The sequence below is a fragment of the Rhinolophus hipposideros genome (genome assembly GCF_964194185.1).
Source record: "Rhinolophus hipposideros genome assembly, chromosome: 19".
Lineage (NCBI taxonomy): Eukaryota > Metazoa > Chordata > Mammalia > Chiroptera > Rhinolophidae > Rhinolophus > Rhinolophus hipposideros.
In genome coordinates this window covers 42,048,097-42,075,016 of record NC_138065.1, presented here as the reverse complement: position 1 = coordinate 42,075,016, position 26,920 = coordinate 42,048,097, and the positions used below count along the sequence as shown (strand labels likewise).

At 41.8% G+C, this 26,920-nt stretch overlaps 1 protein-coding gene across 1 annotated transcript in view; it reads left to right on the top strand.

Moving 5' to 3' along the window:
- Window positions 1-539: 539 nt before the first annotated feature.
- Window positions 540-26,920, top strand: part of LAMC1 (laminin subunit gamma 1) — a 108,814-nt gene continuing 82,433 nt past the window's right edge. Inside the window, exon 1 of the mRNA XM_081024574.1 lies at window positions 540-1,151. Coding sequence (XP_080880700.1) covers window positions 761-1,151 — 391 coding nt within the window. The 5' untranslated portion in view covers window positions 540-760. The remainder of the gene's footprint in view (window positions 1,152-26,920) is intronic.

Here is a 26,920-nt window from a genome sequence, read left to right as displayed (position 1 = left end):
GGCCGGGGACCGCGGTGCCAGCCCGCGCCCGGCGCCGGCGCCCCGCAGCCGCCCCTGCCTCCCGGCATGCACCGCCCGCGCCCCGCCCCCGCGCCCCGCCCACCCGCGCGCCCCGCCCACCCGCGCGCCCCTCCAGGCCCCGCCCACCCCCGCGCCCCGCCCACCCGCGCGCCCCTCCAGGCCCCTCCCCGCCGCCCCGCCCCCGCGCCGCGCCCCGCCCACCCGCGCGCCCCTCCAGGCCCCTCCCCGCCGCCCCGCGCCGCGGGCCCGAGCGCAAGATGCCACCGCCCCCGCCACTGCCGCGAGTCGCCGGGGCGGACGCGCAGTCCACGGCGCGCGGAGGGCGGGGGAGCAGCGACGGGGGCCGCGGGCGCCGCTGAGAGGAGGCCGGGGTTGGTCTGGCTCGTCGGCCAGACCCCACCCCACCCCGCCGACCCCACCCCCTGCTCCTTCCTCCCCGGGGGCGCGCGCGCGCGGGCACGCGCTCGGAAGTCGGGGGTCGGCGCCGACTGTGGGCAGTGTCCCGGGTGGGTGAGGGAGGCGCGGAGGCGGCGCGCGGGGCAGTGGTCAGCTCGCCGCACGGCCCTCGCCCGCGGTGCCCACGGGCCAGTGTTCCCCGCGTGAGCGGCCGCCACCGCCGGCCTCGCCCGTCCGGCCCCAGGGCCCCGAAGCTCGGCCCGCGGAGCGGCCTCCGGGGGACGCCGCCGGGCGACAGGAACGCGCCCTGGCCTTCGCCGGGGCCCAGCGCGCGGGCGGCGGGATGCGGGGCAGCGAGCGGGCCCGGGGGCGGCTCTGGCCGGTGCTGGCGGTGCTGGCGGCGGCCGGCTGCGTCCGGGCGGCCATGGACGAGTGCGCGGACGAGGGCGGGCGACCGCAGCGCTGCATGCCCGAGTTCGTCAACGCCGCCTTCAACGTGACCGTGGTGGCCACCAACACGTGCGGGGCCCCGCCTGAGGAGTACTGTGTGCAGACCGGGGTCACCGGGGTCACCAAGTCCTGTCACCTGTGCGACGCCGGGCAGCCCCACCTGCAGCACGGGGCAGCCTTCCTGACCGACTACAACAACCAGGCCGACACCACCTGGTGGCAAAGCCAGACCATGCTGGCCGGGGTGCAGTACCCCAACTCCATCAACCTCACGCTGCACCTGGGTAAGCGGTGACAGCCCCGTCCCCCCACTACCGCCCGCCTCCAGCCCGGCGTCCCGGCCTCTGCCCCCAGCCTGGGCCACACACAGTCCCTTCCCCAGCTTCTAATCCTTCACATCCCGCGAGGGCCACGATGCTTCGCGCCAGCATCTCTCCGTGTGCTTTTCTGTCCTAACTTAACCGGATTCTCGCTCCCGTGATTGTTCGCCATCCCGACTGTTGTTGCCCCTCTTTTTCTGAAGCACGAATCAGACACCCCCATCCGCGCCTTTCTCTCTCCTAGCAGGGCCGTCACGACGCGCTCTTGGATCCGAGACGAGAAGGTCCACGGTTACCTAGTTGAAAGGTCTCTCCAGGCTTGAGCGTGGTTGCTGTTTGCTCTGTTGAATAAACTAGAGAGGAAAGGTCTAAGATTAGGGAATTTGAGGGGGAGCAAATGCCTCGACTTCAGGTAATAGCTATGTGTAATTAAAATAGAAATTCACTTTTAAAGTTATGGTTCTTTAGAGTTGTTCAGCCTGAGGGCCACAAAACTATTTTACTGCTAATCCTGGTATAGAGGAAACAAAAGGAAGTGTCTGCACTCACTAGAATTGCGGGGCCCAGGTTTGTCCCCCGGTGAAAAGGCTCTTAGTGATTTCCTTTTGCTTTGATTCAAAGCAAGTGTAGAAACATGTATTAGTGACCTTTTGGAAGTCAGGAAAGGGGTGTATAGGAAACGTCTTTGCTGGGGAGTGAATGAGGATGGACATGTTTATCCTAAAGTAGCAAACATCATGATTGATCTAGGTAAGTTTTCCTTCATTGAAATATATAAACAAACATTATTGTGTTTAACAAAGTAACAAACCGTGTGAGAAACCGACATTTGATTTGTAGAGCTTCAATCCCCGTTGCATTAAGAAACTTGATTTTACTGGGAGCCGGTAGTAATGAACTTCCAGAGGGAAGAGAGGACCAAGCCATTCTTTTGTCAAAGCAAGATAATTCTCTAAGGCTAATGACATTCTTTGGGGCCTTTGAAAGGAGTGTTTTGTAGGCAAATGGTCGTTGTGGTCATGGTTTTGTATATTTTCTTTCCATTGCTCTTTGGTATACTGAACTTTTATATAAGTGTCAAGATGCCAGAGAAAGAATATGACTTACAAAAAGTGCTTTGAAAAGTGGAGTTAAATTATTGTGTGTGGAGTGAGTTTTAGAAAAGCAGTATTTAGCACCTTTGTAGTAAATACCGTTTTATTTGGAGACAAGTCATTGGAGACAAGTCATTAGGAAGATGAAACTTTTTGAAACTAAGTTCATAAAATGAAAGTCTGAGATGCCTGTTTTTCAGAGATGGAGTAAATTGTACTGAGTTCCAGTTGTTCAGAGGTATTGGAAACACACAGAACTAGCAGTATCTTGTAACAGGTGCCTCTCTACAGACTGCAGGACACCTAGGGTCTCCTATAACTTTGTGGGGGGCTCTTTAACTATTTTCTCCTAGGTGTTCTATTTTTATACTTGGCCAAGATTGCTTTTGAAATTTATATCCAATTATTTTTGTTTCAATTTTGACTTGTTAAAGTGTGTTGAATTTTGAATGCTCACAAAATCTTATTTTATCTATTTTCAAATAGTAAGCATTTTCAAGCAAAGGGCTTGTCTTGATTCAAGTCTCAGGAGTGCCTGAGAGTCCATTGAAAATTTCTGAACAAGAATCTTCTTATGTTGGTAAAGGGGAGGCTGTCAATCTTGGCCTTCTGAGTTTTCTGCGGTGGGTACTATGTAGCAAGAGGTTATTTCAGGTGATTTAAAGAGGTAGGTAAATTACTCAGAGATTGCTTCTCTGTTACACAGATAATGTGGTAGGTAAGAAAGTATCAGTGAAGTTAGGTTGCTACTACTGGGTCCTGCTGCTTAAAAGGTCCAAAGAGATTTTAGAGTTCATCTACTTAGGACTCTAACTTTTTAACTCTAAAAATATTATATGTTTGGACTTGTTTTTGCTGGAAACTTCTTCAGTTTTTGATAATCTTGGTAAATGAAGTTCATAAACTGTGAATTTAAAATTCCTAAGTAAAAACAAAAAGTTATTTAAAATAGTTTTCATGTGAGTATTGTGATTAACTCTAAAAACATTTACTTTTAACTGTTGGGAGAGACAGTTTCTAAAAACTTGATTAGAACTTAATTGTACTTGTTCTTGGATCAGAAATGATGTCCTGGAGGAAATTGTGTGTGGTGGGGAAGGGGAGGGAGCTTTGCATGTAGTAGGGTTGATGTCTCAATATCTCTTTCTCCCTCTCTCCTTCCCTCCCTCCCTCCCTCTTTTTCTCTCCCCCCCTCCCTCTCTTCCTCCCTCCCTCTCTCTTTCTCTCTCTCTCTCTCTCCCCCTCTCTTTCCCTCCCTACCTCCTTCCCTCTCTCTCCCTCTCCCCTCCTCCTCCTTCCCTCCCTCCCCCTTGCTCTTTTAAAATGGTAAAGATATGTGTATACATGTATGCTATGATCCATTCTTTATGGCAAATAGGCAAGGCTTTATGGTGTTCAGCCTATTCACTCCCTAAGTCCAGTTACTCCATGGACTCTAGCTAACTAATTATCTCCCATGAATTCAAGTGCCATGACTGTTTGTGCATCTATTAAATCTCCCATCCAGTTCAGATTTCACATACCCTTAAACAAGTGATGCGTATTATGCTTCGCCCTTCCAGAGCATGTGAAACTGGAAGTGCACAGTGGGAAAGAACGAGGTCTAGCCACCACTTTTCTAGGCTGCCTTTTCATGATGAACTTTAAACACAGTAAATTTTCAAATAAGCGAAGTCAGATTGTCCTTAAGTCGTCACATACGTGTTTTGGCACAGATTGTAAGTCTTTGTTTTTTTAATGGTAAAAATAAAACATGACATGGTAAAGTAACACAGTAAGTATAATGCCTAGTGAGGCTAGCTGCTAAGTTGCCCTGGAGACCACCCTGCACAATTTCTCATGTAACCTTCTGGAAACTTTTTCATGCACACACGTCTACCTAAAAGTACATGATCATTTTAACTGGTACCTTTTTTGGGGCGGGGGGTGGGGTGCTGAGGCACATTTTCACAGATGGCAAGTACAAATTAGATCTTTGTACTATTAGCATCACTTATACAAAAGCCAGGAAAATCAGTGTTGATTCTGAAAGTAACCCTGTCTCAAACAGCATATACAGTCATCCAGGATGTAGGGTGCCGTGTATGCTCGGATAAAATGACCTGAAGTTGCTGTGGGAACCAGAACTACATTTTCTGCCTGTTGTGGAGAGACATCTCGGCCAGGCACCCTTTTTCTAAAGAGAAGTGTTTCCTATTTTGCCTTCAGCTTCTGTATGGATTAAGTTTTCTGTTTAAGTTTGGCTTGTGTGTTTCAAAATAAGTCATAACAGGTTTTGTCAGTATCACTGGGGCAGTTGAGAATTTGCTTTTTTATTAAATAGCCATTTTAATGAACTTGATCGTCATTATGGATGGAAACTTGGCAGAGTGGCTCTCGATCTTAGAGGAAGGTAGCTTTCCCTCTTTCTAAAAACAATTGGATTAAGGGAGCGCTTATAAAACCAACTCAATCAAAGTTTATGGAACTCCTAAAATTTACACCAAGATCACATTAGTTTCCAAGCTCCTCAGAAGCTTTAGGAACAAATAGTTGATCAAAGGATGCTTTTTAGCTGTATCTTAATATCCTTTTTGCATGTTTATATCAGAATAATGGATGTATAAGGACATTACATTTTATTCTGTTTGGTCTTCTGAGCGTATATTTAACATGAAACAGACAGCAATTTTTCCCCCCCAGGAAAGTCTTTGCAAGGTAGGCTCTGACTATGTCAGGCAATAGTTCACGCAGGTGACTTCACTGTGGTATTTGCGCACCCTGAGGGGACACTATTTTCGTTTGTCTCACAAAGGCCTGATTTACCTTTTTGCAGGTTTCAACTTGAGTCGCGAAGGAGCTCTTCTTTAATGGCCAGCAGTTGTTGAACACAGTTTTATACAGTTGCTGTTTTCCAGTTCTACAATTCACAGCTTTTTCCTGTAGATACCTTCTCTGTGTTTCTAAAGCATTCAGAATGACACTTTACACCTTAGGAGAGAAGTTGGAACTATAAGGCAATCTCCCCACCCCCTCCCCCCATAATTTTGTCATTGGCCACACTTGTGGCAGGGATGAGGTCTGACTATTTTAATTCTAAATCCTTTTAGGAAGTTGGATTTGCCTTTTGCTAAGCACGCCTCCCCCCTGTGCATACATTCTCATGTTACTGCCAAATATTCTGCAAACATTTTTTAAATACCCACTAAATACATAGCACCGTACCTGGTAGAAAAGTGTGGAAGGCTGACGGTCCCGTCTTCACAAGTGTATACTCTGTTAGACGGGATTTTCATACTCAGTTGTAATGCCATTACAATAATAAATCAGGAGTGCCTGTGTAACATTTCACGGTTTATAAAGTCTCCAGTTTGTCCCTGGTGAGATTTTCACAGCTTGGTGCAGGCTCGTGTGAGGATGGATGCTGAGGTGTGATTTGCCAGGTAGGTTTTGACTCCTTGACCTAAAGCGCTAGTCCCTGCACCTCTCAGCTTCTCCAACAGATCTCTCAAAAGAGTCGACTACTTTATTCCAGGGCACCTTTAAAATGCAAGTTCATGTACACACTGATTCAGAGATACCAGACTCCCTCTGGTTTCCTTCTAGTCCTTCTATTTCTTTTCACTTCTGTTTTCTGGAAGTCTTTTCTTCATGCCGCTCGTTCTCCCTCAGTGAACTCTTAATCTCAAGGCGTCATTTGCTGTGTGCAAATCGGTAAATTCTCAATTTGTATCTCCAAGCCAGCTCTTTCTCCAGCACTAAAGACTTGTTGGACAGCATCAGTTTGGGATGTCCAGAGGCCATGTCCAAAACGGAGGTCATCCCTCGTCATCGTATTACCCAACTCAAAGCCATATCTTAATGAACCACATCAATGTTTATGAGGTTCTTTGATTCACCTTTTGCCAAGTCTCTCATGAAAGATAACCATGTTCGATAGGCTGTGATCAGTAAAGATTACTCTTTGGTGAGCAGATGGGCTCCACTGCTGGGAGGCGGGTCAGTTGTGGGCAGCTGTAACTCCACTCCTTCCTTCCCCCCCATCCTTCCATCTGCTGAAGACTCCTATATCCAGCCACCACATCCCTGGAATCCCCACCTTATCTCTGCCTTACCGCAGCTCCTCGCTGAAGTCACCTGGATTACTGCAAGAGCTTCCTAACTAACTGGTGGTCTTTCTGCCTTCAGTTTTGCCACTTGTATTCAGGCAGCCACACTTTCGACCAAGCGATGGTTCTAAACTGCAAATCTGATGATGCCATCTCCCAGCTAAAAGTTCTGCAGTGCTTCCTCAAGCCTTTAGGATCAAGTCCAGACTCGTTGGCATGGGGTATAAGGTACTTTAGGATCTAGACCTTTTTAATCTCTAGGCTTAAATTTTGTCATTTTACGTGCTTAAAGGGCTGCTTCTTTGGTTGGGAATACTCGTCCAGGTGTCACTATCTGCAGGAACCCTTCCCCAGTTTCTCTCTCTCTATGCTTTCTGTCTTACTTCCGGCCTGGCTGAGGTGATCCACTCACACTGCCCTATGCGTGTCTGCCACAGCACTTATAACATGGCGTTGACTGTTTCCTGACTTGTCTATCTCCACTTCTTGGCCATGAGGTTTTTGAAGGCAGGGTCAGAAAATCAGTCATCTTTTCAGTTCAGTGCAATATAACTAACATTAATTACTGACTTGCTGTACCTCAGCACCCAGCTTGGATGTACAGTGATTCACAGGACATCGCCCCGACTTCGGGACCTAGGTCTAAATGAGGGGTAGGCAGATTATAGCCCGCTGGCCAAATCCAGCCCAGGGCTGCCACCCATATTTGGGCCACGAGCTAAGAATGGTTTCTACATTTATAATTGGTTCAAAATCAAAAGACAATGATATTTGATGTTGTGAAAATTATATGAAATCCATATTTTTAGAATCCATGATGTTCTATTGGAACATAGGTTCATTTATTAACGTGTTATCTGTGGCTGCTTTTTTGCTACAAAAACAGTTGAGTAATTAACAATAGATACTGTGTATCTTGGCCCACAAAGCCTAAAATATTTACTCTCTGGCCCTCAGCAGCACAAGTTTGATGATCTCTGCTCTAGACTAGTACATTCCATGTTATATAGTAAGTTCTAAGGGAAAGGTGCATGCACAGAGAGCATTCACTCAACTTCCCAGTGGGACGGAGGCTGGAGGCTTTGTATCTCCAGAGCTTCTCAATGTGTCTGGCAAAGTGTTCAATAAAGATGAGTGGAAGGAGGGAATAAATGAATGCCTGAATTATTAGAAGTCCCCAAACACTGCACATTATCTTACATTATTCTCAGCAATACTTCTGAACCTGTGTTTATCTTTTTCAGTGCCATCTCTCCATTTTGGGGGGATATATGTTACGGTAATAGGTAACATTAAATATGGCACACGATTGTTTTATTTCTGTAGCTTTTTTTTTTAAAAAAGTACTAAGCTATGGAACTGATATGGAATTGAAAGATCTATAACTGTCTTTGTTTGGGTAATAATTAGACTTTTAGGTGATTTGAAGTCAGCTTGGTAAATTTTATGAGAAAGATACTCATAAAAGTCTAATTATTACCCAAGCAAGGGTGCATCTCACATGGGAATATGTATTTCTGGAATTTTAACGTTAATATTGTGGTTTTTCTTTAGAAATGGACACAAACACACTTAAAATATATAGTCCCATGTCTATTACTGAAATAGACTATTAAAAAGGATTATTAATGAGTGGTGGGGAAAGGTTACAATGAAATATATTATTTGCTTACTGTGTATGGTGTCGTTTTTAGTCTAACTCCTTAGGGGTTCAGTTAGAAGATGGACGTACTGGGGTATGCCTTCTCTTTCTTTTCAGAATCACAGAGAAGTGGAGACATGCAGTACAGTGTAGCCTACTGTGTCCACATTAAAGCCGTTAGGCAGATGAACAACAACCACTTGTTTGTCTAGAATTAACAGGCCGCGGAACCAACAGATGCTTCTTCACTTGTTCCTTGTTTCCAGCTGTACTTAAGTGACAGCTCTATCGCTGTTCTGTTTGGGTTTTAGGGAAAAGTGTCAAAGTTTAAAGCAGAGCTGTTTGTTTGTTTTCACTGCCCAAAATTCCTGAGAAGATTTAAAAAAAAAAATAGGGGATTAATCTGCTCCTTATCTTAAATTGTCAGTTTCAAAGGGTTAAATTTCAAGATGGCTGTGTGCTGGTCCTATTCCCTTGCCTAAGACACTTGCCCAAAGATTTGTGAGAGGAATCTGCTGGGATGTGCAAGCAGCCCCTTTCTTGTGAAATGATAAAGTTAGATGTTTGCTCATTTGGGCCTAAAATTGACAGCTTGCTCAAAGGGGTGACCAGAAAATGCATTTATAGAACAACTGTCCCTGAGGTTTTAGGGTATTGTGCCAAACTGTGGTAACACTAATTAAGTATGTCTGCTTTTCTTTCCACGGGCTCTTCCCGGGGGCCATCCTAAAATAACTGGGCCCAGTCAGCCTGGTGCCCTGGGCAGCTACATATTCATGAAATAAAATAAAGCAGACTTATCTCTTTCTTAGACAATGACTCTCTCAGATCTCTGGTGGGAGGAGAACCTTGTGGCAAGGCTGGTGGATGAATTAGGGGATTTACATGATTTCTTTTAAATCTTTAGGAGTTATATTCCCTCAGCTCCCTTCTTTTATTCTTTGTTTCCCACTGTGTTGCTGCTTCCTGTTCTAGTGAAGGCAACACTGGATTTTTGTTATATCATCTTGTTTGGACTTTTTTTTTAATCTTTGGATTTTTTTAATTCTTTGTTATCTTTTTTTTTGTTTTGAAAATTCTCAGAAATACTCATTCAGAATCAGCCTCATTCACATTTTTTTTTTTATGTCTTAAAATTAAAAATACAGGGGGTTTTGTAGAGTTTGGGGCTCAATGAATTTTGTTTTGTGATGGTCAATCACAGTGTATGTGAAGGTTTCTGCTGACCAGAATGATTGCCCATGGCAGTGAGAGAGAGACACCTGTCAGTGTTTTCAGAGATGCAGTTAAACGACCAGTCTCTTTTCTTCTTTATAAGTTCTGCCTTTATGTCTTATATCTTGACTTGGGTAGAGGATACATGGGTGTATAGGTGTGTACAAATTCAGAGCTCTACATTTAATATTTGTGCACTTCATTGTATGTAAATTATTCCTCAAACTAAAGAAAAAAGAATTAAGAAACAATTTGACCAAACATAATACAAAATAATATGTAGGAGATTTCCTTTGGTTTTCTTCTTTTTATTTTGGGGGGGGGGGGTGTTATGATTTTGGCTTAAAACAGGAGAGCATAGAATCTGAGGGTTAGTTGTCAAAGATGTATTTCTGTTACCATCTTTCCATTCCCTACCAGCAGTTGTTGGCATTAATAGGTGTTAACAAATATTTGCTGAGGGAATGGACAGATAAGTGAACCAGCTGATTTTAGTTGAGGTTTTGGCTGGTTTGAATCAAAGTATCTGCAGAGTGCTTTCAGAAGAGCGTTCAGTTGAGCCTCACACCAATGGTGAGGAAGTAAAGTGTGGGGACTGTGTGAGATGAGCAGTTCTCTTTGCTTCTCACTTACCTTTAAGCAGGTAATGGTTTTGGTTGATGCTTTGTGGTTTGAAGTAATAAGATGGTAAGTTTGTGGTTTTTGTTGCAGGTAGAGAATTCTGTTAGGAGTGTTTCTTCATAGCATGTGCTTTGGTTACAATGTCTAGTTTTTATATAACTTACCATTTAATTGTTATGATGAGAACTAAATGTTCCACAAATTACTTAAAACGTGTAATGTGAAGACCTCATCTTTCCTTTGGCATGTTTTATGTAGTGGTTTTCTCTCCTTGAGCCTTTTAGAAATAATAAATCTGAAGCTTGGATTGTGTGGCTTTCTGAGAGAAGTTGATGAAATTTTGTGAAGTATTTCCAACTAAGTGAAAAGACCTCCCCACTCAAAATGAGATGAGCATATTGGCTTGGGATTCTTATCAGTGGACAAAGGTCTTATGTAAATAAGGCAGCTAGTGAGAAAATTCTTCATTTATGGCCATGGAAATAGATGATATCTGGGTAACAAAAGACTTCAAACATTCTTTATCCTCAAGTAATTTGTAATGTGTTTGAGGAGTTGAGACAAAAACATTCACATACAGGAAATCAGTGTGACAATCTAAGTACAGTAACAATAATTCAGTTGCAACTTTTTGAAGTGCAGAGTGAATATCTGCAAAGCACTTTGGAGAGTGTAGATTGAAGTTAGCCAGGAAAAGCTTCTTGGGTCTTGAAGAAAAGACCCAAGTGGATATGAATGGAGGGTGAGATGTTTGAATAAAGATCTAAAAGTAAGCAATAATAGTGAAGGTATCGTTTGCTTTTCATGGAGTAATGGAGACATGTAAGATGTGTTCTGGGGAGATGAGGATCTTGAAAACTAGGCGACAAAAGAAAGTAATTATCTTTCATTGCATGTCTCCTGGTTACCTCTTTGAATCCTTAAAACAATCTTGAGAACTATTGTTGTCCCCTATGGAAAAATAATATTAGGTGACTGGGGACTTCTCCAAGGTGCAACAGGCTGACTTTAGGTTGGAATCCAAACCGATTGTGGATCGATTCTGCTCTTGCTACTTGCCCATGTTAAAGCAGACTTGGGAAGTGATAGGGAGCTTTTCAAAGACCTTTAACTGGGGAGTGAAATGAATGTATATGAAACCAAAGACTGAACCTGGAGTCTCACAGACCTCCACTGGAGGAGCTCTGAATTTGCGTTGCTTCTCTTTAAAAGGGCTTTGCACGTATGTCTGAAAAACAGAGGATTGTTGGTGGTGGGAGAATTTTAGGTTTTGGGCACTTAAACTAGTTTTATAATATTTAGCTGTTAATGTCTCCAGGAATTTCTAAGGAATTTATTGAATTTCAGAATGAGATCCTGGGTTTTGTCAGTGTCTCCTGACAAGAAAAGTGTACCACATACCCCGTTTCTTGAAGGGTGGTCAGGGGAATGCCACCTTATCTCCTTTCTACCTTATCCACGACTCCTTTCTGGTTGTTGAGAATTGCCGACTTTAGTTCAGTTGCTTACTTTATCTAACATCTTTTAAGATAAGGGTGCCAGGTCAATCTCCAGGTTCTGTTTCATTTCCCTCTGCTTCAAGTAAATTCTAACTCTTACGGGGAGGCTTTTTTGTTGTTCAAATTGCTAACTGAATAGGTCTAACCACCTTTGATTGATCGATCGATCGATTGATTGATTGATAACCACTGTGGTTCTAGGAGATTTCTTTGTCAGAAGTGACTCCCTTCACCTTGATTTCTGTATATGTTAATTTGTAAATCTCTAACTACTCAATCTATCTTTTTATGTATCTATCTTATTCAGTCTGTATTTCCTTAATTTCCCCAGAGTATTGCTGAATGAAGGTTCAATCAAGGGACCGTAGATACCTTTAAAAATGTTTTCTTCTTTGCTTTATCTCTGAAGAAGGGAGTCGTAATTTCCACTTAGGTTTTGTATTTTGTTCTGCTCCCCCACTACAGACTATCTCTGTTTCTAGAACTCAGTCGTTCTAGGGTGGGGTTTTCTTTACAGGTGCAAGTTGATTAAATTTGAAGTATTACTGAATCACAGCCCTGCTTTCTCTGCTTTCTTCACAGACCTGCTTAGTACACATTGTATTTCTGTGATGACAGGTGGTTAGTTTACATTGTCACATCCTAGAGCCCTGAGGTGATTTTTAGATGCACCTGCTCGATTTCCTCTCGTGGAGAGGTTGGTGGAATGGTAACCACTGCTACATTTCAGGGCTGAGTGTTGGTTTCAAAGGCATGTCCCCCCCGCCCCCCGCCCGCTCCCCACCAGTTGGTAAAATATAGAAACATAAGCATTTTCTCAGAGCTTCTCCATCAACTTTTTCAAAGAGAATGGAAGGATCTAAGTACAGTGGAGCCTTGAACAACATGGCTTTGAAATGCATGGGTCCACTTATATGTGGATTTTTTCCCAAGAAATATACAATTGGCCCTCCATATCTGCAGTGTCACATCCCCGGATTCAACCAATCTCGGATCAAAACCAGTATTTTTCGATCCCTGGTTGGGAATCCGGGGATAGGAATCCTCAGATGCTGAGGCCAAGTGTATGTATTGTTCTACATTTTACATAAGGGACCTGAGCGTACACGTATTTTGGTATCTGTGAAGGGTTCTGGAATGAGCCATCTGCAGATACTGAGGGATGACTATAGTTTTTGGGGAGTCAAAAGTTATACGCAGATTTTCAATGGTGCGGGGATTGGCGCCCCTAATCCCCGTGTTGTTCAAGGGTCAACGGTATTTCCAAGAGAGAAGCTTGGAAAGGGGGTAGTGACAGCTTGATGAGAGGAGTTGAACAGCTTTTTGGGGGCTTCCTAATCACTGGCAGGATTCGGGAAGTGAGGTTTTCCTGCTGTGGCGACACAAATCCTGATTAGAGGCAGGAGTGGTCATAGTCTCAAAACCTGAGATCATCTTCCTATCAGAACTACTAAGGAATACGTGATAGTCACTTGGCAATGTAAAATGATTAGATCTAAATATGGAGTTTGGGTTTTTTTGACCCCCATCCCTTAACAACACTTAGACCTTAGTTTTCTGGAATATTGGCATCTAATTTTGGAGTTGGAAAGAAACAGAAAATTTCAAGCTATAAAAAGTTTTATTTGGGGGATGGGTCCCGGTTTAATTTATTTACTCTTTTACCAAAGAAGTCGGGTGTAGTTGCCTTGGTTTAGCCGTTTACCTGTACACCTGAGCTCCGTGCTGCGGTGCGTGCCATTCCTCGTTCAGTGGTTTCTGCTCACCATGGACCTTCTTCTGATAGACAGATGACTTCTCCTGTTGTCTGGTGTCACTGCATTTTTAGATGATTATTGTAATGCCAAATCATGATCTGGTAGAGATGAACATCCTGAAATTTTCATTACAATTGTGTATTCTTTGGGGAGGTGGGAAGAAACAAGGGGCTAAGGGCAAAGATGATGGAGAGCAGGGGGTGGAGACCAAAAGAACAATTGTAGACTTTCATTGCTTTGGCCATGTGATGGCCCCTTCGTGGAAAAAGGATCCTGTTCTGTGGGGTTGCGTGTCTAGGATTAACTTTTAGAGCAGCTCTATACGCAGTTTTGAATTTATAGTATTTTAGATAACTTCGTGGGATAGAAAGTCTATTAAAGACTAAATTCTTAGAATTCTACTACAGATTATGAAAGTTTGTGGGCACATCTGTACTACAGCTGCAATAAAATTTGTTTACTTTATCAGGATTGCTTTAGAGGCTCAAACTGGTTTGTTTCCTGCTGTTTTCAGCATTTTTGCCACATGCCAAGAAAGAAGTTAGCGTCGACTCCTGGTGGAATGGGGAGTCATTCAGTTTTGTGGCCATTCTAATACAATTTTGGTTTTAAACTTGTGCCCACTTGGAAACTTTTCTTTCCAGGCACAAGATGGGGATGGCGAATCCAGGATATCAAAAGATGGACTAATTCTGGACATTAACACGTTTGCCAGATGTTTAGAGAATGTAGACTGGTTTTCTGGGCTGCTTTTCGTGTGTTCTTGTGTGCGTATCTCTGTGTTTCTGTCTTTTTATAGGAAAGCCCCTTGGGGAAGGGAGGATCTGCTGTTTGGATTGGAAAAGAAAATAGGTATTAAGCTTTCTCGTGACGGCTTTTGCGTTGCTGTTGCCATTTCTGTGACAGAAAGGACAGTCAGCTTTGTTCCCATGAGGGAGACTGTTGGGAAGGGTGGGGTGGGGGTGAAACCGTAGGGAAATAACTAAAAACAGACTTATTCGCGTCTCCAGTGAGTTTTCGGTTATGAAATGGGCCGCTCATGCTCTGAATCAGCAGCTTTTTAACCGTGCCTGACTAAATAGACCCTGGTTTTGAAATTCACAGCAGTGCATTAGATCCCTGCTGTTTTTTTGTTCATCCTGCTAACACACAGCTGGTTTTGTTCGTACATCATTTTGTGTTCAGCTGCCTGGTTACTTCCTCAGGTCCCTTTTATGGTGAATAATGGACACATGGGAGTTTAAACACCCAAGTGTGTGCTTATTCAAACAGGAAGTCTCAAGGAAGCACAGTAATCCTGTCAGAGGAACAAAAGATGGACCAGGAAAGGCCATTGATGATTCTAGGCTTCAAACATCTGCAGGGAAACATCTGACCATTTCTGAGATACAGACATTTCTGCAGCTTCCAAATGGAGTGGTTTGTTTGGAACTTGTTTCATATATGCATTTGTTTAACTTATGGAGTATGAAGCCCTAATCCGTAAAACAGACAGAAATGGAGGTGAAAAAAGTCTGTAATGTGGCATCACTGGCATTCAAAACAGGAAGGAAGCTGTACCTGGGGGGTGACTGTGTTTCTCGGGGGAAAGTGGCAACAACTCATCTTTACTGAAGGTAACAATGAGGCTGTACTAGGAGCAAGCGAAGAGGTGGGACTGGGGCTCGACAGGGACTTCGAGAGCTGATGGGATTGCCTTAAAAGACGATTTTATGCAGAGTTTTTGGTGAGCGAGCCCTGGAGGAATATGAGATGAAGAAGAATGGAAGTTCTACCTGAAGAGCATGCATTCTAGTGGGAGAGCAAGAATGTGTATACCAACAAGTACACGCTAGGACAAAACGTGAAGTGCCTTAAAAGATGGATAAAAAGCCCCATGTGACTGCAAAGGAGCTCTGAATATAGCTGATCAAGATAAATGACTACTCAGAACGTTTATGTGGTGACTTTTCAGATTCCTACCAACTTTGAGATTCTTTGATTATAGGATAGAGGACTTGTTAAAACTTGTCCAATAAATCGTGATTTTAGATTTCAAAATGAAAATTAAATCTGAAAGTTAAAGAAGAGGGAGGTCTGGGTTGACAGCAATTCATATTCAGCAAGAAGGATGATGTAAATACTAAAGGAGAGATTTCAGTTTGGGGCTTAATAATGAGAGCAATAGTAGTCATGTAAAGGGGTACAAGCTACGTTCATTGTACGATTGCAACTCTGCCCTCAGTTCTGGTTATAGGAAACATGTTCACATAGCATAGACGCTACATCTTTTCCTTTTTCTTTTCTTTTTTTTTTTTTTATATTGTCATTGGGGAACAGTGTGTTTTTCCAGCACCCATCAGCTCCAACTCAAGTTGTTGTTGTTTTTTCAATCTTGTTGTGGAGGTCACAGCTCACTGGCCCATGTGGGAATCGAACCGGCAGCCTCAGCATTAGGAGCACTGCGCTCTTAACCAACTGAGCCCACCAGCCGCCCCCTACGTCTTTTCTTGATTCCTTTTTTTCTGTTCAACTCCAGGAAGATTTTATTGATTTCTTATTCCTTCTGCCCTTCTGTCGCTCTCACCATTATGTTGTTTGACGTTCATATCTTCATTCATTTCTAAAAATCATGAAACACTGCATGCCCATGATGTTAAGAGGTGCTATATTGTGTTGCTTTCTCCATTTCTTTCATTGGACTGAGTTCATTGAGGACAGCTTGCATTGATTGATCCACCTAACAAATACTTACTGAGTGCCTGTTATGTGAAAGGCACCACAAAGTGCTGGGGACAAACGAGGGCCTAACTTCTGGGTGAAAAGCATGCAGTACAGAGGGCCTAACCCAGAGAGGGTTTCCTTGCCTTTCCTTTTTTCCTGTGGTTTTTATCTTCCTAGTGTAGAGCATAATGCCATTTCTATAGGTGCTCAAACGTTTGCTGAATGAATGAATTCCTATTTCTACAGAGGCTATGGCCAGAGAATGCAGATGTGGGTGAGAAATGGCAATTTGGTTTAGATTTTCCCTCGGTGGGGTTTGCCTTTTGGATAGGGTTGTAGACATCGGACAGGTGGAATGGGACAGGTGGAATGGGATGCAGCTGCCTTACCTACACTGTTAGGTAAGCACTCAGCCACAGTAGCAAGGAGCCCCAACAATCAAGTAGTTTAAAAAACATTGAAGTTTGTTTCTCTCTCACATGACAGTCCTGAGGAAAGTGGGTAGCAGGGCAGCTCTGACCCACACAGATGTTCTGGGACCCAGGCTCCTTCCATCTTTATGATCTGCCATCCCTTAGGGTGTTGTCCTTATGTATGTAATGGAAGTTAGGTGATAGACTCCTCCGTATCCCAAATAGGAAGATACTGCCAAGGAGTGTGTGCTCAGTTCTTAAGACAGACCCAAAAGTGGCACACATCTTCGCATCATCGGCCATTGCAGAGCATGTAGTCACCTGGCCACCTCATATACTCAGGGGAGGCTGGGAAATGTAGTCTAACCGGGCAACCTGTGGCCAGCCACAAGTCTGTTAATGGTGACAGAGGGTGAACTGGTTTTGGCAGATGGCTCTGGCATGCCAACACTTCTACTCCGGTGTTATACTTGCCAGTCTTGCGTGGAATCCTACCTCTCCCAAATTTTGGTCTTCCTGGAGCTCCTCTTTCTAGGGGCTCCCATTCTGTGGCTCACAGTTCTAGAACCTAGATCTAGAAAAACTAACAGACATGCTCTCTGTGGATCCACCTGGGTCTTCAGGAGCAGAGCCTCTGAAGAAAAAGAATGCATGTTCATCCTGCTCTCCTCAGCATGCAGCCTTCACCCCCTACCTTTGCAGAGTCCATTTATCCTGAGACTTCACCAGTTTTCACGTCCGTGGTCTCCTCTTGGCACTGAGACCTCACAGTACTGGTGTTGCTACTTTATACTGACAGGTTCTGGATCGGATCCATCTTGAAGCAGCACATCCCAAGGAGGATCATGATTTACTTGACAATACTGGTCACGCCTCCCGTCAGCTGTGATGAATGAATCAGAGCTATTTAAAAACCCTGATGTGTTTTAGAAATGAGAATTCCAGGAGGGATAAAACAGTGCCTATTGTTCGTACCCCTTACTGGCCACTTGACCATACGGTCTTGTTCTGGAACGTTTTTAAATGTGTATTTCTCTTTTTTCAAAATGAGTTCATTAGGGCAGGAACTGTGTTTTAACCATTAGTTCAGTCAGCTGCTTAGAGCTGGGAACCTGACTTACGGAATCATAGTAAATTTAGTAAAATGGGTGTCTGCATAACAGCCACAGCAGTCCCCCCAATCAAATGCTTTCATGTTCCTACAGTGAAATGCATTTACATGTTAGATTAATGAAAGGCTAAAAGGGCCTCACACTAATTTAAGTCATGTTTTATGGTCAAATGTCAGAAAACTCTGCTGTTTAGCACTTTTTGACGTTAGAAACACAGATGCAGGATAGTGAACTTGTGTCACACTGGCTTATGTTATACGACTTCTACAGAGAGTGATAATAGAACTACTAAAGATTTTGCAAAAATTTGGCCCCCGATAGGCTTTTGATAAATTGGTTATTATCTAAATGAAATGAATAATGTCCATGTAATGGAAGTTCTATTTCATTGACAGGATAACTTTTAACAGACTTCTTCTAAGAATTTGAGTGGATGGGTTACTAAATTATGGTAAGAATATTTAGAAGTACGAATAAAGCATTACATAAATGTTTCAAAGCAGTAATAGTGGTTGAATTCTAACAAAAAAATACCGAGTGTAAGCAAACAGTATTTTTTCTCCTCTGTGGACATTAGGTCATTTTTTGTTTTCGTGTGATTGTTTTTTGTAAAAATGCAATTTCATCTCCAATGTCTGTGCATAGTTTTGTTAGGAAGCTGGCTGTGCTAAAGCCATTTCATTTGAGAGACGTTTTGAATTGGAAGTGAATTTTGAAATTCTTGTTCTCCGAAGCAGATCGTTTATCTCAGTGATGTTGTGTCCTTACTCTCTTCACACTTGATGCATCTCTCTATCTACCTACTTATTGATCACAGCTGTTCTTCTTTCTGTCCAGTTGTTAGAAATCAGTGCTCCAGGAATCTTTAAAGAATCACTCATGTGGAAGGTGACTGTATAAATGGTTATAAGTGATTGCCTGTAGGGTTCTCTCAGCTTGCTTTATGCTTTCTAAAAGATCGTCCTTGAATTCAATCTTTTTTTTCCCCCTTTAGTCAAACTCATTGTCTTTATATGTTCAGGGTCCTTTGCCATCACCCTTTGCATAAAATACATCATGCTCTCTGGGCTAATTTATCATCCTAGTGTATTTTGGAAGGAAATTGCCTTCTCTCCAAATTCTTTTCAGCCGCCTAGACGTGTGATACAACATTGCTTATTGTACCACTTGTTAGTCACTTGAGCACACTGTCTTGCTCTGGAATATTTTTCATGTGTATTTATTTCGTTTCTTCATATGAACCCACTGAGGACAGAGGCTGTGCTTTAAACTATTAGGTTAGCAGCTTAGAGCTAGGTGCTTGACTCATGAAATCTTAGGCATTTGAATACTGTGGTTGTCTTTGTGAGTCAGAAAATGCAGTTCTAAACGGATCAAGAAGCATAGGGCTAAATTCATCCATTAAATATGTCCAGACTAGGGCTTGGGAAGAGTGTTTGAAAAGAGGCGTGCTCACCAATCTTTGGACAGAGGCCACCGAGCTGTTTTCTCAAAGTGTAAAAGTCATCACCCTTGTTGTGGACAGTAATAATAGAAGACCTGCCTGTTTGTTCTGAGGAACTTTCTTTTAAGAACACAAAAATAGCTGAAACCAACAATAAAATTGTTTCGTTTTGTTTTAACAAGCCCCGTCCATCTTCCTTTCCAGGATCCTCAATGCCAAGTTAAATACCTTTCTTTTCTTAGGATAGTAGAGTTTCTCAGACTGAGACTTTTAAGAGTTTCTGTTTCACGGAGTATAAGGTCCTGTAAAGTAGGTGTTTAAATTCCTTCTTCATGTCATTTGCAGGTTATTACAACGTGACACTTCCCTTATAAATTTTTAATACCAATTGCCAGCGAACCTGGAGATTATTCCTCTGGGAGGAAATCTCTTGTCACCTAGTTGTTCCCAAGTACTCACCAGTGACAAACAAATGGAATCATCTCTGGAGTTTTTGGTGTTTTGTTTTGAAATACATATGGTCAGCTTTGAATGACTATGAAATGTTGTTCTTGTATATACAGGTAAATACAAGACAAAAATCAATAATTCTATTGTTTGTGCAGCAGATACTCTGTTGTAGAGCGCAGAAATCCGGAGCAGATGTGAAAACTTTCCTATGAAGTAGATGAGTGAGTAACTCACTGCTTCCCAGCCTCCTCTCCTAGGTATCCACTACCCTGGATTTTGTGTTTTATTTCCTTGCTTCTAAAAGAAAATCATTTTATCATTCCTAGACAATGCATTCCCTGTTTTTGAGCTTTCTAACAATGCTTTACTGCATGTAGTCATCTGCAACTTGCTGTTTTTCCTCACTACATTTCTAAAGCATAGCTGTCATTCAGTGGTTTGCATTCCTGGATAGTATTCTGTTACGCGATTATACTACGGCTCCTGTACTGATTATCCTGCTGACGGTCTTCTTGTTGTAATAGTATGAATAATGTTCCATGAGCAGTCTCACGCATGTGATGCTTATGTGCGAGTCTCTTAACTGGGTTGCTGGCTCATAATAAGTATTTTTGGTATTGTTAGAATTCTTAAATTTTGCCCATTTGATGGTGTAAAATTATATCTCATAGTGGTTTATTTTATAAGGGTGAATATCTTTTCATGTGTTTGTCGGTTTTCATATTTCCTCTCCTGTAAAATGTCTCTTCCTGGTTTTTTGCCCATTTTCCTTGTTGATTTTTAGGATTCTTCATAGATTCTGGGTTCTAATCCTTCATCAGCTACGTATTGTCTGTGTATCTTTTATCAGTGTGTGATTTGTCGTTTTTATACACTTTGATACCTTTTGGGCAGAAGGTCTTAATTTTGGTGTGATTAACTATGTCAGTATTTTCTCTGGTAGTTAGTTTGCCTTTTTGTGTCTTCCTATGTATTTTCTTTTAAGGATCTTCTGAAGTTTTTAAATTGGCCTTTGACATTTCAGTTCTTAATTCATCTGAAGTTGATTTGTGTGTTGTCTTTTTTCTCCTAGGGCAAGTCCCTTTCAAAATTATTCTTCTAATTTAGTAATATCCTGGTTGTTTGGGCGCCTTTGCTCTTCATTGTAAATTTTAGAATTAGGTTGTCAAGTTCTTCAGTAATCTCTCTTTTTGGATCTTGATTGAAATTACATTCACGTTATATATCCATTTCGGTTGAATTGACATCTTGACAATGTTGAGTCTTTCTATCCATGAGCATAGTATAACTTTAGGCCTTCTTTAATGAATTCCAGTAATGCTTTATAATTCTTTCCAGTGAACCTTGGCCTTTTCTGTTCGATTTATTCTGGGTACATTTTATTTTTTGTTGCTATTATAATCTTTTCTAAATTTTATTTGCTAACTTTTTGTTGCTGGCATATAAAAATGTAACTTGTTTCGGTATATTGATCGTATAATCAGTTGCTTAATTCTCTTATTAATTCTGATACTTGTCTTTAGATTCTCTGAGATTTTATGTGTCAACAATCATCATCCATTAATAATGACAATTTTTTACTTCTTACCAATCCGTAACTCTTTCATTTATTTTTTTGTTTGTCAATTAGAATAACATACGAAGTTTCTGTTTAAACACTCCCTTTAAGTACTGTGATTTTACAAAGCTTTGCTAATTTGAAAGATGAGAAATGTTTTTATTTTAGGTTGCATTTCTTTTGTGATTGTGGAGGCTATTTTTTATTCTGTGGCATAATATTTATTTCTGTAAGCTACCTCACTTCCTTTTTTTGTAAAGAGATGTAGTATTAATACAAAAAATATTTTCAGCTTAGTTTCCAACTGGCACATCACTCTGAAAAACAATTTTTTTCTATCAAACCACTTTAAGGAATGTTTTGGGCACAGGTTTCACTGGATTAAAATAGCTCTAAAATATTAAACTTAGTAATACACAGGTATTACCCACCTGTTTGGTAAAATTTGTTACCAAATTAGTTGTTCTTTGACGTGATAAGTGGTAATTTGGAAAATGAAAACATTGCTATTTATAAAATCCACTGAAGACTTTATTAATACATTTGTTTCCCTAAAACTCAGATCAGACTGTCTCCGTGGCAACTCCAGGAAGCACTGAGGGACCAGGGTTGTATTTTGGTCTTCATAACTGAGTCGTTCTTGATTTCATCGTTCGATAAATTTCGCAAGCTCCTGAGATGTGTTGGCCAGTCTGTCATTAACGTGGGCCATATACTTGAAGCTCTTTCCCATTTTTCTCTTTAAATCTGTCCTAACTCAGAATCCTTATTTATATCTGAGAAGTGGATTGAATTTAAAGGTCTTCGAACAAAGAATGGTGAATCTGTGGGACTTTATAGAAAGATTTTCTTGTACAATGTAAAATGTGATACCTGTGCAGTCTTTCTTGGGGTGGATAAGCCCCCTATGTCATTGATCTATAAACCCCACAAGGAGTATGGAGTATGGTCCTGTTCCTTCAGGGGCATTTAGTGGACAGTGTGGGGGGGGGGGAGGCAATCCCACACAACAAAGAATTGCCCAAATCCTGCCTAACTTTGGGATTTCTCACTCGACGTGTGTGCTTTAAAAAAAAACTGATTATAAATATCTGAGCCTAGAACATAACTTTGTCTTCATACATAAATGCAGAGGGTTTTTTTTTTGTATCATATTATTATATACAATTTCCCATGAATACAACTAATATGTAAATATGTTTTGAGCTTAGCAAGAGTAAATCCACCAATTAAGAAACTCATTGCTCTGCCAACAGTGCCCCTTTTGGTGTTCAAGTTGGCCATACAACACGTGTATTTCTAGCACTTGCAATCAGAGGTATTCTGTGTATTTGTGTATTTTTATTTAGCTTCTTTTTTCCTAAAGTATCAAATGTAAAGGAAAGTGTTGCTAACATTCAGTTGAAATTTTGAAATTTGCCTTTACAGCTTTTCTTACAGATGAATAGCTAGTCACCAACATGTCTACCTGCCAACATGATTTTTTCTTATGGAGCTACGACATCATTACAATTAAGTGAATATTTTATAAGGAAACATGCTGATCAAGTTGGCAGACAGAGAGTTATCATTTTTCCTCATGCCCTCTGCTTTGACAATCTGTAATTGTCCTGACATGTTATATCTACTCAGTTAAAGTGATGTTCCTCTTTATCTTACAAACATCTGGGTAAAATCTGGTCTGTTCTTACTTCTGCTAACACCGATTTTTATTGCGTTGTTTATCTGTATCTCTGTCCCTTCGTTTTCTGTGTGTCTTGTACAGAATAGCACTCAATCCCATTTCTAATGATGCAAACTTAACATGTTATAAGCAAGTAGGTACACGTGTCCGATGGGTTTGTTATGCTCTGCTGTAGTCCCGAGCTTTTACCTATTGAAATGTGTATGTTTCCTTTTCAGTTCTGCTTTGTATTATAGTGAAGGCCACACACACACACACACACACACACACACCCCACTTGGAAGTTACATGTTTTGTAGATTATATAGCTTAGGGATTTCATTTTGGGATGATAAAGGGGAGGGCTTACAAAATATTTGTTATAAAAGGGGGCAGGAGTCTGGTGGGCTTGCGAATCATTCTACGGCAACTAATCTTTGCACATGTGGTCTGACTGTCTCCTGTCTCCGTGTTCTCTCTCCCTTTCAGTCTGCTGGACACGGGAAGCCAGAGCCATCTTCCTAAAATACTAGGTGCCACTTCTCCAAGTGCTACCTTGTATTAACCTTGTGGTGTATATATTGTCTCACCAACTGGAAACATGGTAGGAGGGACTTTATCTTAAATTTCTTTCTATCTCCGACACGGACATAGTCTTTGGATACGCTAGGTGCAACTGAAGTTAAAGAAAGATCTCTGTGTTTCCTTAGTAACGCTCCCATTTGTTGTGCACAACTGCTCTTTAGATGGGCCTCAGCAGTGAGTATCACCTTAGTGTTTCCATGGTGGAATGGCCTGTAGGCCAGCCCTGGATATGGAGAAAATGTAGAGGGACAGAAGGCCCTTTGCACTGTCCGATTGTAATGACAGTGTTAGAATAAGTTGTGGCACAAGCATTTCTTTTTTTAATTTTTACTCTTTAACACATTTTAATTGTGGTAAAAGAAGCCTTAGTTTTTAATTTTATCTAAAAAAGTTATGTCAGCACTAAATGCTTAATTTTTGTTTTGGTAGCTGTTTTCTCCAATTTGGAATTTGATTTATTGTGTGAGTTTTTGTTTTTGTTTCCTGGTGAGGGAATTTATTTCTTTTCTCCTTAAACACCATAGTCTCCCATTCTCACCATATTTATATATATATATATATATATATATATATATATATGTATGTATGTATCATTCTGGACCTTCTCTCTTCTGTCAGTTGTATTTATTTTTTAACCTGGGTATAGCAAGAAGAATTTGGGCAGTATCCATGGAAAAATTAGATCTGTAGTGGGTAGCATTTTATAGGTCTTTCTATATATTAGTCTTTCAAATTTAATATCCTTGCCTGATATACTTAACGTCCTATGTGCTGGAAATACAGTTTCCAGTCAAAATACTATTATCTACTAATTAATCTTGATCCATCAGATTTCAAAGTTGCTGTTGATCACACAGTAGTATAGGGTTTTATTACCTGTCTGCTCTACGTGTGAACTTTATTACATAGTTTAATCTTCTTTTAAAAGACACCTTTGTCTATATTTACACATTTAGCCCATCCCTTGTTAGAAATATAGGTTACTTCTACTTTGACTATTGTAAATTGTGCTTTGATATATTTACCTAACTTGATGTGCCTTATGATTGTTTTCTTAGATAGAATTATTGAATTAAAGCACTTGAATATTTGTAAGGCCCTTAGGTGTGTTTGTCTTCAACTCTGAGTAGCAGGGTCTGAGTGTATCTATTGCTCTGGAAATTCCCCTTTCCTCCTCTCCTTTGAATGTGAGGTAGTCACTTGAATTTTTCTTCATCTGAGTTTTTAAAATTTGCAATATTCAGCAATTCACAAATTACGGCTGCCTAGGGCACAGCTCTGCTTTTGATTGTGACAGTGGATTCAAGATGACCACAAGTGCTTTGACACTCCCCCCTTTGCCTGTGGGCTGCCCCAGTGTGGGATAGCAGATGTTCCAGGCTTAACCTTTGAGAGGCAGGCAGGGCCGCCATGTAGAGAAGTCTGACGACCCTAAGACCACCAAGCTTGAGAGGACACAGCCGCTCTGGTAGGTATTCCCAGCTGTATCCAGCCTTCCTTCTGTCCCCACCAGGGCACCAGGATGACCAGCCCAGCCGGCCAGCTGAATACTGTCACGTGACTTCTCTTAACACCTGTGGAGAGCAAGAATCACCAGCCAAGCCCTCCCCAAATTCCTGACTCAGAATTAGGAGATTTAAAGATGGTAGTTCTAAGTCACCGAGCTTTGGAGTAGCTTGCTGCGCAGCAGTAGAGAAGTGGAACAGTTATTGACTCTCTGGGTATTGAGTTGGAGCGTCTTAAGCTGTTTTTCCCCAAGAGGAATCAGCTTTTATTCCTTCCTGGAACAGTTACTTAGAAAGAACCTGTGGATTCCCAGCCGGAATTGCACTTCTCCTTGGCTTTACCTAGACCGCAGTGAGAGGAGCCAGGAGTATCCCGAGGCTGTGTGTTTTTGTGTGAGAACTGAAGCTTGGCAGACATTTCAAACCAAGTTACGATCCTGTGTCTGAGAGAGCAGACTCTCCTCTGGTCTGTATCCTTTTGTGTCTACGGACTGGAAGGCAGGTGCTGGGACCCATCTATAAAGATGATCTCCAGGAGAGCTATAAATGGGGGTAAAGACAAGCTGTGTTTAGATTCTTGGTACCCATAGGTTCCTGACATTCCCCCGATCAGAAAGCTTCTCTTTCATTGCCTGCCAAAGAAAGTATACAGCCCCTGGTTGCTGTTTAAGGCACTCCGCTCCGTGGGCCCAAAGCAGAAACCATAGCCTCAACTCACACCGTGATGCTACAGGTGTCCCCTTAGCTACCTCTCCATTGTGATACCACTCTCATGCCTTTCTTGGCTGTTCTCTCCTGCTCCAAAGGCACCCCACTTTCCACCCCTCATCCTGTCTCCCCCAAACCGTGCCAGTTGATACTCTAGTCGTACTCGAAGGCTAATTCCCGTTGCTTTCTTTTTCTTAAAAATCTTTCATTTCCTTCTCTCCCTACTCATGTCCCTCTCTCTCCCTCACCTTGAGCACAGTAAGCGTGGCGTTTTGGGTGTTTGTCTTGTATCCTTCAGTAGATTATAAGCAGCCTGAGGACAAGAGAAGGACTTATTCATAATACAAAACCGCATTCATTAAATTATTTGGATTCAGCAGAAAACTTTTATGTATTTGATTTTTCTTCTCTCTTATTCAAAGAAAGGTAAAAGTTCTTTGGGGGTGAGTGGAAACTTACGGAGTGATTGTCTTGAGAGCATGTGGGTTTCCTTATGCAAACACAGGTCAGTGAGGTAAGAGGCTTACACAATGCTTGCTTACTACTCCCTACAGTTGCCTGGAGTTCTCTGGAGTTCTGCTTCCTGCCCAGGAACATAACAAGTGAAAAGGAACTAAGTCATAACCAAAAGTCATCTTCAGGATTTGCTCTTGTCTAGCAAATATCACACCTCATCTCTTTCTAAAAATACACCGTCAGTGTAGGTCACTGAGTATATCTGACCATGCTAAAAAGAGACTGTCGTTCTCTCTGACATGGGAGGACATTTCTTATTTTTTTTGTCTGTGATGTAATTTTCTAAAAGTTCACCACTACTGGCTGCTTCATTCTGTTCTAGATTTATTAGTAAATTCTTGGAAATAGACGTAAAGAGGCAGTTTAAAGGTTTTATCTCAGGCCTGCTGGTTGTGTAAAAGAGTGGGTGCACGTTTTGGTTCAATTGTATTTCATACTGACAGCATTGAGGGATAGCGGGTGACTGACTTTCACAGTGCTTTGCAGTCTTCTACAGCATTAGGTCTGCCTGCTTCTTGAAATGAATACATTACTTTTTGTGGTGAAGACTCCTCTGTCATTATTGTAATTTGCTTGGCCGATGTAAGTTTAAATCTGGTCATTTTTCTTCTCTGAAATTACTGTAATAGGTATATAACAGATAATAGTGAGCCATATTGTTTTTTGTCCCCAGAAAACGCTGACTGAAGAGAAGAAGGATAGATTGGGTGATTTGAGAGTCTGGTGTATGAATGAATCCTTAGAAAACACACCTCAAAGGGTCCAGGTTTAAGTGTTGTAGCTCTTATGTTCTTATACATCTTTCCCATTTTTCTGTCACATTTTCTTATGTGTCAATATGTAAATATCTTATCTTTACTCATACTAATATTCCTTGCTAACCAGATTATCTCCTGAGACTGTTTATGTAGACTTGAAATAGTTTTTTTATGTCTCTGGGTGTGGGTGTTCTAAGTACCTCCCAGAAAACCTCCAGGAATTTTTGCCCACCTACTTGGTTTCCCTGGAGGGTGAAAGAAGGTGATTAATGGAGGAGGGAAAAAAAAAAAAAAAAGCTACCAACAAAAAGCTACTTACATGTTTATTAAAGATAAAACCCATCAGCTACAATCTCAGCAGCTAAGGACTTTCCAAGTAGGTAATGTCTATATATTGTTCTG